Source organism: Oryctolagus cuniculus, chromosome 15, assembly GCF_964237555.1.
Source record: "Oryctolagus cuniculus chromosome 15, mOryCun1.1, whole genome shotgun sequence".
NCBI classification, from domain to species: domain Eukaryota; kingdom Metazoa; phylum Chordata; class Mammalia; order Lagomorpha; family Leporidae; genus Oryctolagus; species Oryctolagus cuniculus.
This window is the reverse complement of record NC_091446.1, coordinates 29845009-29857673: the sequence shown is the minus strand read 5'-3', so window position 1 is coordinate 29857673 and position 12665 is coordinate 29845009. Positions and strand designations below refer to the sequence as shown.

Here is a 12665-nt window from a genome sequence, read left to right as displayed (position 1 = left end):
AATAACTGATATAAGTTCTAAAGTAAAATACTGATTATACTGAGAAGTGAATTTTTAAGAGTACACAAAGAACTTTGGCTTGACCTGATCAAATGGGATATAAAGTGTTACAAAGTATTGTTACTTCAGGCCCTCAAACCTTTAAGGGGACTTTTTTTTTTATTTTAAAGACTGATTTATTTATTTATTTATTTGAAAGGCAGAGTTACAGAGAGGAAGATGCAGAGGCAGAGAGAAGTCATCCATCTGCTGGTTCATTCTCCAAATGGCCACAATGGCCAGGGCTGGGCCAGATCGAAGCCAGAGGCCAGAAGCTTCATCTGGATCTCATGTCAGTACAGGGGCCCAAGCTCTTAGTCCATCTTCTGCTGATTTCCCAGGCACATTAGCAGAGATTGGATTGGAAGTGGAGCAGCCAGCATTGCAGCTAGCACCCATATGGGATGCCAGCACTACAGGCGGTGGCTTTACCTGCTACCCACAGCACTGATCGCTAAGGAGCCTTCTAATCTATCCATTGTATTTCAATTTAGGGAACAAACTCAGAGAAGGTGAATGATTTGACAGTTGCTCCTTTCAGTGCCTGATAACCAAGAATCAAGATGTTCTGTGGTTGAAAATGAGTAACAATAGTTCACACTGTTGATCAAAGGCAAATTCTTCAAAAAGAAAAGAACAAAAGAAATGCTACACACCTATACGGAAGCCTCTCATAATAGGTCTTTTCCAAAGCAGCAAAATGATATCTTGGTTTCAAGCCTGTGGCAAGGCTGGAGACCAAAGAGGAGCCACACTTTTTGGTATCCACTTCTCCCTAGTAAACAGAAACTTGGTTATCTCTACAGACACAAGAGTTATCAAGAAATTCAAGGAAATAACAAAACACTTTGAAATGCCTTTAGAATTTATATTTGAATACAAATGTGGGCAGAAGGACTTGCACAGTGACTGGTATGGCAATCAGAGAAAAATCAAACAAGTAAGGGAACTGTACTACTAATACTATGAATGCAGAAATAGGAACAACTGTGGGAAGCCAGCAGTTAACCACTCTATACTAATTCCCAAAACACGGATTATTATAACCATTTTTGGAAAGTAAGCCCTTTCTTGGGAGCCCATAAACTGTGTTCCTAAAATGTGCTTTGTAGTGTACCAATAGTAATGACAATGCAGGCAGTCCATCTCAACACAGAAAGTGAAAACAACCAGCCTTACGGCCCTGAGGATCCATAGTACGGAACAAGCAAGGATCTCATCGCATAAACTTTCGTTTCAGTCAAGATAGCGGCAGCTGTTACACAACCAGATGCTTGTTAGCAGCAGTTAGGCACAACTACACTCTTGTTACAAAGTTTAACTGACGTAAAGTTAGTCACCAGTTAAGCTTATTCCCTAGCTTCTGTTAACCAATTACATGATCTCTCATCCATAACATTATGAAGTCTAGTCTAAAACAAGGTATTAGGCAGAAATAAAGAAATTACCAAAGTTGAGTTTTCTCTAAGTAAACCAGGAACTTCAATTTGTCTTATGCTTACTTCCTTCAGGTAAGGAACTCAAGGGCAGGGAACTGACCTTCGTGTTAATTATAGTATCTTAGGGACTGGTGAACTATATTGTTTTATCTCCCATAAATATCTCACGTGGCTGTTAACAAACTTTGATCAAAATCGTTTTTTAGCTTTCTCCAAGCTAAAGAGGCCTCGTTTCCACCCTTTGCTCATGTGGGAGCATCACATGAGTCCTCCTCCCCTCCATCATCACGTTAGTAGCCCTCTCTGCATCTTCTCTAGCTTTGCCATATCTTTGTGCTGCAACCAGCACCATCTCTTGTATTCTTGGTGAAGCTCAACCAGGGGTTTTTGGAAGGGGAAGAAAAAACTGTCTCTTCTTCTTTCAAATCCTCCCTGACAATGCTTGGTTTCTTGCTGGTCCTTCCCGCCACAGATAGTGCTGAAGTTGGCAGGGAGTGGCCTACGAGACCCTCTTCTGGATCACGGGTGATTCTGAATGTATTCATGGAGATTTGTTCTCAGGTGCATTCTTGTATTTTCATCCACTGAAGCCCAGCTGATGGTCTCCCTGTCACACACAATCTTCTCAAGATCTGCCTTGGCTTGTTTCTACCAATGTAGCATTTCACTCCCCATTACAGCTGTCCCTCCTGGTATACATCCTCTATGAAATCACTTATAAAAATATGCATATCAGACACAATGAGGAGTTCCAATGCATCCCAATATTAAAATGTTCCTTTTGGAGAAGTGTCAAGGGACCAGCACTGTGGCGCATCCAGCTCTCTGCTTTGGCCTGGGAAAGCAGTAGAAGATGGTCCAAGTCCTTAGGCCCCTGCACCCATGTGGGAGGCCTGGAAGAAGCTCCTGGCTCCTGGCTCCTGGCTTTGGATCAGCTCAGCTCTGGTCTTTGCAGTCATTTGGGGAGTGAACCAGTGGAATAGAAGACCTCTTTCTCTGGCTCTACCTCTCTCTCTCTCTCTCTCTTTTTTTTTTTTTTTTTTTTTTTTTGACAGGCAGAGTGAACAGTGAGAGAGAGACAGAGAGAAAGGTCTTCCTTTGCCGTTGGTTCACCCTCCAATGGCCCCCGCGGCCGGCGTGCTGCGGCCGGCGCACTGCGCTGATCCAAAGGCAGGAGCCAGGTGCTTCTCCTGGTCTCCCATGGGGTGCAGGGCCCAAGCACTTGGGCCATCCTCCACTGCACTCCCTGGCCACAGCAGAGAGCTGGCCTGGAAGAGGAGCAACCGGGACAGAATCCGGTGCCCCGTCCGGGACTAGAACCCGGTGTGCCGGCGCCGCAAGGTGGAGGATTAGCCTAGTGAGCCGCGGCGCCGGCCTCTGCCTCTCTCTGTAACTCTGTCTTTCAAATAAATAAAATGATTCTTAAAAAAAAAAAAAAAAGTGTCAAGTTTTCAACACCTCGTTTCCCAGCTTTGGATTACTAGACATAATTTCATGATGATTTAATTTTTAAAAACATTTTGATAGCCAAAATGCAATAATCTGGCAATGAAGCGGGAAAAAACACCAACTGTAGAGTTGCCACTAGGTCTAAATCTTCTTGGTGAAAATTACTGAGCCCTTGGGGGCTGGGTTGTGGCACAGCACGTTAAGCTATCACCTGTGATGCTGGCATCTCAGTATCCCATATGAGCACCAGTTCCAGTCCCAACTGCTCTACTTCGGATCCAGTTCCCTCTTAATACTCCTGGGAAAGCAGAAGATGGCCTAAATGCTTGGGCTTCTGCCACCCATATGGAAGACCTGGATGGGGTTCCAGGCTCCTGGCTGCAGTCTGGCCCAGCCCTAGCCATGTGCAGCCATTTGGGGAATGAACTAGGGATTGGACAGTATCTCTCTCTATATCTTTCAAATAAACAAAATAAGTTTTCTTTAAAAAAAAAAAAAAAAAAAAAAACTATTGAATCCTCCAAACATGTTAAGAGACTGAGACAGGTACTTAAATTAGAAAATATGAAGAGCCATTCATTTATTATTAACATTTCAGCAATTTCTTCCGTAAATTACACTTTAATGAGGTCAACTTTTGCTTTGTCAGTTGTACAGCTCTTAGAATCCTAAAAACTTTTACAAAAGATATCTAGTGAAAGACATAAAGTTCTAAAATATTAAATATAAAAAGAAAAAAGAAAGAAAATGAGTAAAGCCCTGCTTAAGCTAGTACAATTTGCTTATAGAAATTCCAACTGAACAAGCACTACTCACAGAAGGATTCCCAAAGTTTCCCACGTACTTGGGCCACGGGGACGTGAGCAAGATATCAACACCTTTGAACTGGGGTGTTGAACACAGCATTGTTCTCAGGGAAGACACGTCCTTGGGGCTAAAACTGTAACCGGGGACTGGCTCATTTAAGGACTCCGTCCCACTGAGGTACACAATCTGCAGCCCCGAGCTTCCAGTGAAGATACCTTTACGACCTGGGTCCAAAGAAAAGTGGACAAGTTTTAGTCAAAACCGTAGAAGGAAATGCCATTGATATGGCGATGCTTCCCCACCACGGCTCTCCCCTTGCCTGAAGCAGTGGATTTCCCAAGCCCTGCTCTGGCTGGCCACTAGGACAGATACCAGACAGCTATGATGCATTGTTGTTCTGTAAGCAGCCATGATGTGGAGGCTGCTAGAGCCCACAGGCCAGTCTGTTTACATCAGGTGCCTTCCAAATATGACTGAAAACGTTGGGAAATGGTAACTAAGAAAAAGGCTTTCTACCTTTAGAGAAGACTCTACATGGGCTAAGGACCCAAGAAGAGGCAATGAAAAGACAAAATAGGGGCCCGCGCTGTGGCATAGCAGGTAAAGCCACCGCCTGCAGTGCTGGAATCCTATATGGGTGACAGTTCGAGTCCCAGCTGCTCCACTTCCGATCCAGCTCTCTGCTATGGCCTGGGAAAGCAGTAGAAGATGGCCCAAGTGCTTGGGACCCTGCACCCCCGTGGGAGACCCGGAAAAACTCCTGGCTTTGGATGGGCACAGCTCTGGCCATTGCAGCCAATTGGGGAGTGAACCAGCGGATGGAAGACTTCTCTCTCTCTCTGCCTCTCCTTCTCTCTCTGTGTAACTCTGCCTTTCAAATAAATAAACAAATCTTAAAAAAAAAAAAAAAAGACAAAATAACTGTAGTTCTAAGGATGCTAGAGTTTAGAAAAGTACTTTTAAGGCAGGCAGCAGCTTCCAAGAAGAAAACACTTGGAAAGAACAACTGTTTGGGGAAAAGCAGAGACTGAAAGTTTTTCTCAGCTTGTATCTTTGGCTCCATTTCTTCTCTACTCTGATACCTTTTTCCATCAACTTTCACCTCCCTATTCAGTCTCTGCTTAACTGACTTTTTCTGTTAAGAAAAAGAATAAAAAAATAGAATAGAATATGCTCAATCCTTCCCATCCAGGACAAAAACAAACTAACTAGAAACTTCCTTCTCTTCAGTTTCAAGTTTCTGAAGAGTGGTCTATGCTCTCTAAGGGCTTTACCTCTTGGTTAGCTCCTTAACCCACAACAATCGAATTTCACTCTCCCACCACTCTCTCTTCTCAGCTCTATCTTCCATCTTTATGGGACTAACTCCCTAAAGCCTCTACTCTTCAACACTGACCCTGTTTGTAGCATTTAGAAGGAATTATCACTTCCAACTCTATGTTGGATGCTTCACCAGTGTGTTAAGCTCACTACCACATTTTCACTATCAAGTTCATTAGTTCCTCCTCCAAATGGAGCTTAAAAAATATATATGTGGGGCCGGCGCTGTGGCACAGTGGGTTAACGCCTTGGCCTGAAGCGCTGGTATCCCATATGGGTGCCAGTTTGAGACCGGGCTGCTACACTTCCAATCCAGCTCTCTACTATGGCCTGGGAAAGCAGTACAAGATGGCCCAAGTCCTTGAGCCCCTGCAACCACATGGGAGACCCAAAAGAGGCTCCTGGCTTCAGACTGGCGTAGCACCAGCCGTTGTGGCCAATTGGGGAGTGAACCATCAGACAGGAGACCTCTCTCTCTCTCTCTCTCTCTCTCTGCCTCTCCTCTCCTCTCTCTGTGTAACTCTTTCAAATAAATAAATAAAATCTTTAAAATATATGTATATTATATTTATATATATTATATATTTATATATATTATACGTATATTGTATATAATATACATATATTTTATATATACATGTGTCTCACAAATATAAGCCAACTTTGGTCCCTCTATTTTTTTAAAGATTTATTTATTTATTTGAAAGGCAGACTTACAGAGAGAGGGGGAGAGAGAGAGAGAGAGATCTTTCATTTGCTGATTCACTCCCCACATGGCTCCAACAGCCGGAGCTGTGCTGATCTGAAGCCAGAAGCCAGAAGCCAGGAGCCAGGAGCTTCTTCTGGGTCTTCCACATGGGTTCAGGGGCCAAGTACTTGGGCCATCCTCCATTGATTTCTCAGCCACATTAGCAGGGAGCTGGATTGGAAGTGGAACAGCCAAGACTTGAACTGGCACCCATATGGGATGCCAGGGCTGCAGGCGATGGCTTTACCCATTATGCCATAGTGCTGACCCCTTGGCCCTTCTTTCCAATCCTGGCACTAAATTTAGAAGTGGTCTAAATGTAAATCTAAAAACTACATTTATGGGGCCAGCACTGTAGTGTAGCAGGTTACGCCGTGCCCACATCTCAAGTTGGCACCAGTTTGAGTCCTGGCTATAACACTTCTGATCCAGCTCCCTGCTAATGCACCTAGGAAAGCAGTGGAAGATGGCCCAAGTACTTGAGCCCCTGTATCCACATGGGAGACCTGGATGAAGCTTCTGGCTCTTAGCTTCAGTCTGGCCCAGCCCTGACAGATGGAAGACTTCTTTCTCTCTGCCTCGCTCTCTCTGAAACTTTGTCTTTTAAATAAATAAATAGGAGCTGGCATTTTGGCACAGCAGGTTAAAACTTGGGCCTGTAGTGCCGGCATCCCAGAGAGCCGCTGGTTTTGAGTCCTGGCTGCTCCACTTTTGATCCAGCTCCCTGCTAATGCGCCTGGGAAAGCAGCAGAGGATGGCCCAAGTGCTTGGGCCTGCATTCCCATGTGAGAGACCCAGAAACAGTCCTGGCTCCTGGCTTTGGCCTGGCCTAGTCCTGGTCATTGCGGCCATTTGGGGAGTGAACCAGCAGATGCAAGACCTCTCTCTCTGTCTCTACCTCTCTCTGTAACTCTGCCTTTCAAATAAATAAAATAAATTGTTAACAAATAAATAAATCTTTTAAAAATATTACACGGAGAATTGTCACAAGTCAGGTCAATGTTACAATCTATAATAAAAGGATTTGAAAACTTATATCTCACAACTATGGTTAAAACAACAATCAAAAATCCTTCAATTCTTTGCTTAAAGAAGCCACATATTATTGGAGCAAGGTAAGATTGTTTATATGGGCAGTGTAGATGCAGCCAGATACAGAGACCCAAGGCCAAGATGGCCTATGCTAGGAAGGGGAAAGGTGGGGGTGGGCCATTACAGCAGAAAAATGCAGAAGCTTTCCAGAGAAATGAGACAACAAAGAGGAAATGTGGATAACAGTAGAGTCATTTTAGAAAATGAGCTGAATAATCCAAAAAGCAGTAAGAGACAGTAAGCAAAATTTGACAGTGCTTTAAAAAATAGCTAGACATAGGAAGAATCACCAAAAGAGTGGGTTGTGAAGGGAACAATTTTAACTTGGAATTGAAGAGTTGACCTGGAACCAGAGAAAGGACAAAAGGGATTAAAAACCCAAGAATCAGCACTAAAAACTTGAATTGCCAAAATCTTAGAGTGGAACCTAGAGTTATAGCTAGTTAGGAGCCTAAGCTGCCTATGGATCCAGCAAGGTTATATGATCAGGCCACATATATGAAATTTCCTTTATTTGAACATACTTTATACCTTAAACACTCCATACTGTAGGCAAGGAGTTTCTCTCGTTGGCAGAAAGAGTACATAGCGGGTTGCAGAGACACAGGAGAATGGGAAGAAATGGTATAGCCAAAGGAAAAACACCATTGTCCTAAGGGCATAGCCAGAGACTTTGGGAAAGAACCCCCAAACTCTTATTTGCTCAAGCAGTTACGGCAAAAGAATCCAGGCAAACACTTCTAGGGGAGACTAATTCCTAGAAACATGTTATTACGTTCATTATAAATAAGGAATTTCAACTTACCCAGATAAGTAACATTTTCAGCTAATTCACACCCATCAGCATCTTCAAAATACTTTACTGTTTCCTGGTTATTGGCACCAAGCACATAAGTCTGAATAGGGGCTAGTGAGGGAAACAGATGTGACATCATAGTTACCAGATCCATTTCGGAATTTGAGAAATGCTTCCCTGTGGAAAAATACTCATAGCAAAAGTAAAGAGGCTGTGCATTTCCTCCATAGCAATCCTAAAAGTAGAACATGCTTACCACTAAGAATATCCCACACCCACCCTTATCAATTTACTATTAAATAATGTCAGTAGGCACATGAAGTGACATCTTAGCAGAGATGGTCAATGTACAATGAGCAAAACATAGACTCTTAAGAGCTTAAAAAAAAAAACTAAGACTAGATAAAGGAAAAGACATATATGGTTGCATTTATTCACTTCCTGCTCATCTATAAGGGTTTTTTTGAAACTAAATTGAAGCAAGTAAAAAATGTGAACATGTAGTTTATTGCTCAGGCATTCTTTCCAGCTCGATGTAGAGCTCAAGAGGGAAATCTGAAAATAACTAAAAAGTAAAAAACAAGCAAACAACAACAACAACAACAAAAAACAGCAAGAACTGTAACCATTAAAATTTGGTTAGAAATCATAAATTAAATAAAAGGAATTTCTCTACCTTTCTTGATGCCAGTCTTATATTCCTCCCATTCAGCATCTGGGGTAGAGCCAAAGAAATTTCCTACACACAACAGCAGCTAAAATGAGTTTTTTAAACAGTTATATGAGATTTTAAAATATTAAGCAGTACAAAATTGACAGTAACATTTAACAAATAATTGTACATAATGGTCTCTAATCAGGTTTTTCTTCTTAATCAATTTGCAGAATTTCAATACACAATTCTTTAGCAGCAATTGTAATAGTTACTGATTCTATGAATTACATTTTGCCTCGATGGCTGTCAAATTCAAGTTGGGGACAGAGAAGAGGAAGTCAAGGAACTGAACTTTCAAAAGAAATCAGAATTCAAGTGCTTCTCAAATATTCTCAGTCCCACTCTTCCATTCTGCTCTCTACCATCCTTTTCCCTCCTTGGAACACACAGTGATGGAGACACAGGCCTTTAAAGAATCCCTCTGTGAAACATAAAACTAAAAAGATCAGATACACTGAGAGCTACAGGGCGCAAGAAACACATTTCCTGCCTGGTGACTTTACTCAGTGTTTAACTTAATGAACAAGTTATCCTCATATCAAGGACACTATTCGGTTCTCGAAGAGCTTACAGTCTAGCCGACAGCCATACATAGCTTTATCGAGGGCTCCTCTGTGTGTGAAGAACTTGCACACATATTATCTGATTTAATCCGTACCATACACTCATGATGTAGACCTACACTTCCCAAACCCAGGGACCAGAATCACCTAGGGATATTTTAAGAATTTGATTTTAATAACAGGATTCAAATTCAAAAAGTAAAAAAAAAAAAAAAGAAACGTTCATAGGTTACAAGGTATCCCTTTTGTAACCTTCCTCAGCTACTAAATAAATTTCCCTGCCCACAAAAGGAACTCAGTCTAACAAAAATGTAGTGTATGCGTTCAATTAATATTAATGTAGGGGCCCAAATTTTATTCTAGTATGTTTAGACTACAATAGTAACATTACATTCAATAAAAAAAAAAAAAGTCTTACATCAAAGTCTCCACTTTTCTTCTGAATTGCTCGAACTCTATTGAATAAAACATCAAACTTGCCTTCAACATCTCCACAAGCCAAGCTGTAAATCAGAGAAAGACATTACAGCGATTCAAGAAACACAAATGGGCCTGCCAGGTTTGGTATAAAGCAGTCTTCTGGATGAAGCAGAACTGTGGGCCAGTCTCTGCAGTTACCTTGTAAGGTGTCGTGCCTGTAGATTACTGACCACTGACAGCTCCATCTGGGGGAGCAGCTCTAACCCACCACACCTAAAGTCTAGCTTACCATTTCCTCCACAACTGAGCCATCGTCTCCTCGTTCCTATGTTTTGTGGATAGGTCTAGTAACAAACTGCTCATCAACAGTCAAAACTCCTTGGTTCAGTCACCAAATCCCATCCAAACATCTGTCACACTGATTCTGTCCTTGTTATTTCCACTGCCACTTTCTCAGTGCATGGCTTTAGTCATTCATTCAATAAACTGGTACTTATCTTCAAATGCTACAGAATGAAATATGATCCCAGAGGAACAAGAAGGACAATGCTAAGGGAGATGGGGAGGAGAGAAACAGATGAGAAATTCAGAACGTGAACACAAACTGCATTTGGGGAAGGAAGGTGGGAAATGAGAAGGAAAAATGAAGGATAAGGCAAGGGAGAGATTCTATATCAGAGACAAATATGATACAAAGTAGAGACTGCGCCTGTGTTTCCTCTAACCCCTCTATGCCACCTTATATAAAGACAGTTCTAAGTTATCTCCTCAAAAACATTAGCTGTTCCCCGACTGATCTCCACAGGTCCTGACCTGTCTTTCTAGCACTTTCTCCAAGTCTCCCTAACTGAAACCTTTCCCTCTGTCACTTCGCTTACTCTTTGCCTGCACTATTTCCTGAGACAGTCACCTCTCCTGATCCTCCAATACTACACATGTCAAGTCTAAGTTCTCCCCACCTGGCACAGCCCACATCTCTGAAAGCTTCCTGACCGGTTCAGAAAGTTACTCCCTTCTCAAAACCACAGAAACCCAGGCTGCGTTGCAAAACAGGCTTTGTCACACAGTTCTCTTCTGAGTACAGCACCTTCTAGGAAGCTTTCTAGCCCCCACCAGCTACCAGCTCCTGGTGCTCCCACAGGATCCTGCACTTCTCTCATGGCTGTCACACACAGTAACTGTTTCCGAAAAAGACCCACTGTCCCATCTGCACATCATACGGCGGCTCACAAATCATCATTCCTCATCCGGGCCCTATTCCAGCATTCCGTGTTCCCACTGAAGAAAAAGAAATCTGTAGCACTGGACAATCAAACCCTGTCGATTTCACCTCCTCAGCAAACCTTGAATCCTTCCTCTACCTAATCCTCGTTGTCCTCTACTTTGGTTCTGACTTGTCTTCATACCGCAGCCGGAATCGCTTTCCAAAACAAAGGCGTGGTGTGCCATGGCCTATTTTTTGGTTAAAGGCAAAGTTATTTACCAGGGTTCAAACCTCACTTTTCATCATACACCCCCCCCCCCCGCAACGGTGAGCTGCGTCTTCCTCACGTTATCCTTATCACAATGTTGGATTTATCTGTGGAGTCTCCGTTCCTCTCGGATGAACGAATGAAGTTCTCTTTTCCTCACCACATCTCCTGGCCTCCCCTAAAATGCAGCACCAGCACAGGGGCCTCATTCGTCTGTCGTGTCCACCACTGCCCGAGGCCCATCGACAGGCCCGATGGCGAGTATTTGGTTAATAAACAGGAAAACGAGGTGAGGGGAAAATGAAAGCGAGATGATGTGTCCAGAGGCTGGGACAGCCCAAGATGGAGGAGGCCTGACCCCGGGAGCATCTGCGGCTCCCAGAGAGTATCGCCAAGAGAGTCCCCGAGCCCAGGTGAAAACAACCCCGAAAAGGCGGCCGACCCTGCCAAGCAAAGGCGTGGCCGGGGCCCCCCAGCAGCCCCGCGACCCCCGTCTCTTCTGCCTTCCTTCCAGTCAGGACGAAGTCACCTCAACCCGTCCACACCCAGAGACACACAGACACAAACACTCACAGGCGCAGCGGTTTCTGAGCCATCGATTCTGAAAGCCTGGATGGGAAAGAACACGTAAAGCCAGGAACCCGAACCCGAGCTGCGCGGAAAGAACGTGCCCGTTTGATCTTATGACGTCAGTGCACCCGACCAATGAAGGTCCAGTTTTCTACGGAGAGCGCCGAGGGACAGAAACCTCTCCCGTGTGGCTTTGCTTCATTGAAGAGTGGTTTAAAGGGGAGAAGGCAGTTCCAGTATCATGCTTTCTGTTCTCCTGTTTTCGGTTGGTTTGTTTTCCGGAGAATTGGAGTAAGTTCCTAACACAACGGTAACTAACCTACTCCGTCGGTCTAGTGGGCAAGGCAGAATCCTTTCACCCGCACTTTTTTGTTTTTAACCCATCAAAGAACAATGACCATCACCTCTGCTCAGTGTCAGAATGGGGCCAGATTTACTTCCGGGGCGCCCTCCTGTCAAGGTTCCCAAGCTATTTTATTCTGACCGAATCATTTGTAAAGTGTAGACATCAGCGATGTCTCAGCCTGAATCTCCTAAGAATAAGGATACCCTTTTGTATAAACATTAATTTAGTAATTCTTCATACACATCCATATTTTAAGTCTTGCATTTGCCTCCTCAAACTGATTATATACCTGGTGTTTGTTTTCACTCAGGATCCAATCAAGTTTCTCTCTTGCATCTGATTCTAGCTCTAGTCTCTTAGTCTATAAAAAAGCCTACCTACCCTTTTGGCCTTTTCGCTTTAATTCATGACTTTTTTTTTTTTTTTTAAGCAGTCCAAGTCAATTGATGGGAGAAAACAGGGTGTAAAGAAATGAAAACCAAGGGGAGAGAGGTCTTGACAACCAAGGGACAGGACCGACTCACCTAGGGCAACTAGGTAATTCAAAATGTAATAAGGAAAGATCACAAAGTTCTGGTTTTTCCCCTACAATTTCTGTTTCGCTTTTTGGGAAACACTCAGTTGCTTGCCTAGTAAGGACTGATGCCTTCGCTCTGCTGGGCACACTAAGAAGCAGTTTTGCCGGCGCCACGGCTCACTAGGCTAATCCTCTGCCTTGCGGTGCCAGCACACCGGGTTCTAGTCCCTGTCGGGGCACCGGATTCTGTCCCGGTTGCCCCTCTTCCAGGCCAGCTCTCTGCTGTGGCCCGGGAGTGCAGTGGAGGATGGCCCAAGTGCTTAGGCCCTGCACCCCATGGGAGACCAGGAGAAGTACCTGGCTCCTGCCTAC

General features: G+C 43.7%; 1 protein-coding gene across 5 annotated transcripts in view; it reads right to left on the bottom strand.

Annotated features, from left to right (window-relative positions):
• CWF19L1 (CWF19 like cell cycle control factor 1) overlaps positions 1 to 11849 on the bottom strand; it is a 32924-nt gene extending 21075 nt beyond the window's left edge. For 2 of the 5 annotated variants that reach the window (XR_519181.4, XM_002718647.5), the window contains exons 1-6: positions 11434 to 11849; positions 9387 to 9471; positions 8367 to 8445; positions 7700 to 7801; positions 3744 to 3958; positions 696 to 814 (exon numbers count right to left, since the gene is read on the bottom strand). Coding sequence is in view for 2 of the 5 variants with exons in the window: in XM_002718647.5 (XP_002718693.2) it covers positions 696 to 814; positions 3744 to 3958; positions 7700 to 7801; positions 8367 to 8445; positions 9387 to 9471; positions 11434 to 11456 (623 nt within the window). In the remaining 3 variants the exon portion in view is untranslated. The remainder of the gene's footprint in view (positions 1 to 695; positions 815 to 3743; positions 3959 to 7699; positions 7802 to 8366; positions 8446 to 9386; positions 9472 to 11433) is intronic. The other 3 variants (XM_017348482.3, XM_070057410.1, XM_070057409.1) reach the window with 3 other exon arrangements.
• Positions 11850 to 12665: the final 816 nt, after the last annotated feature.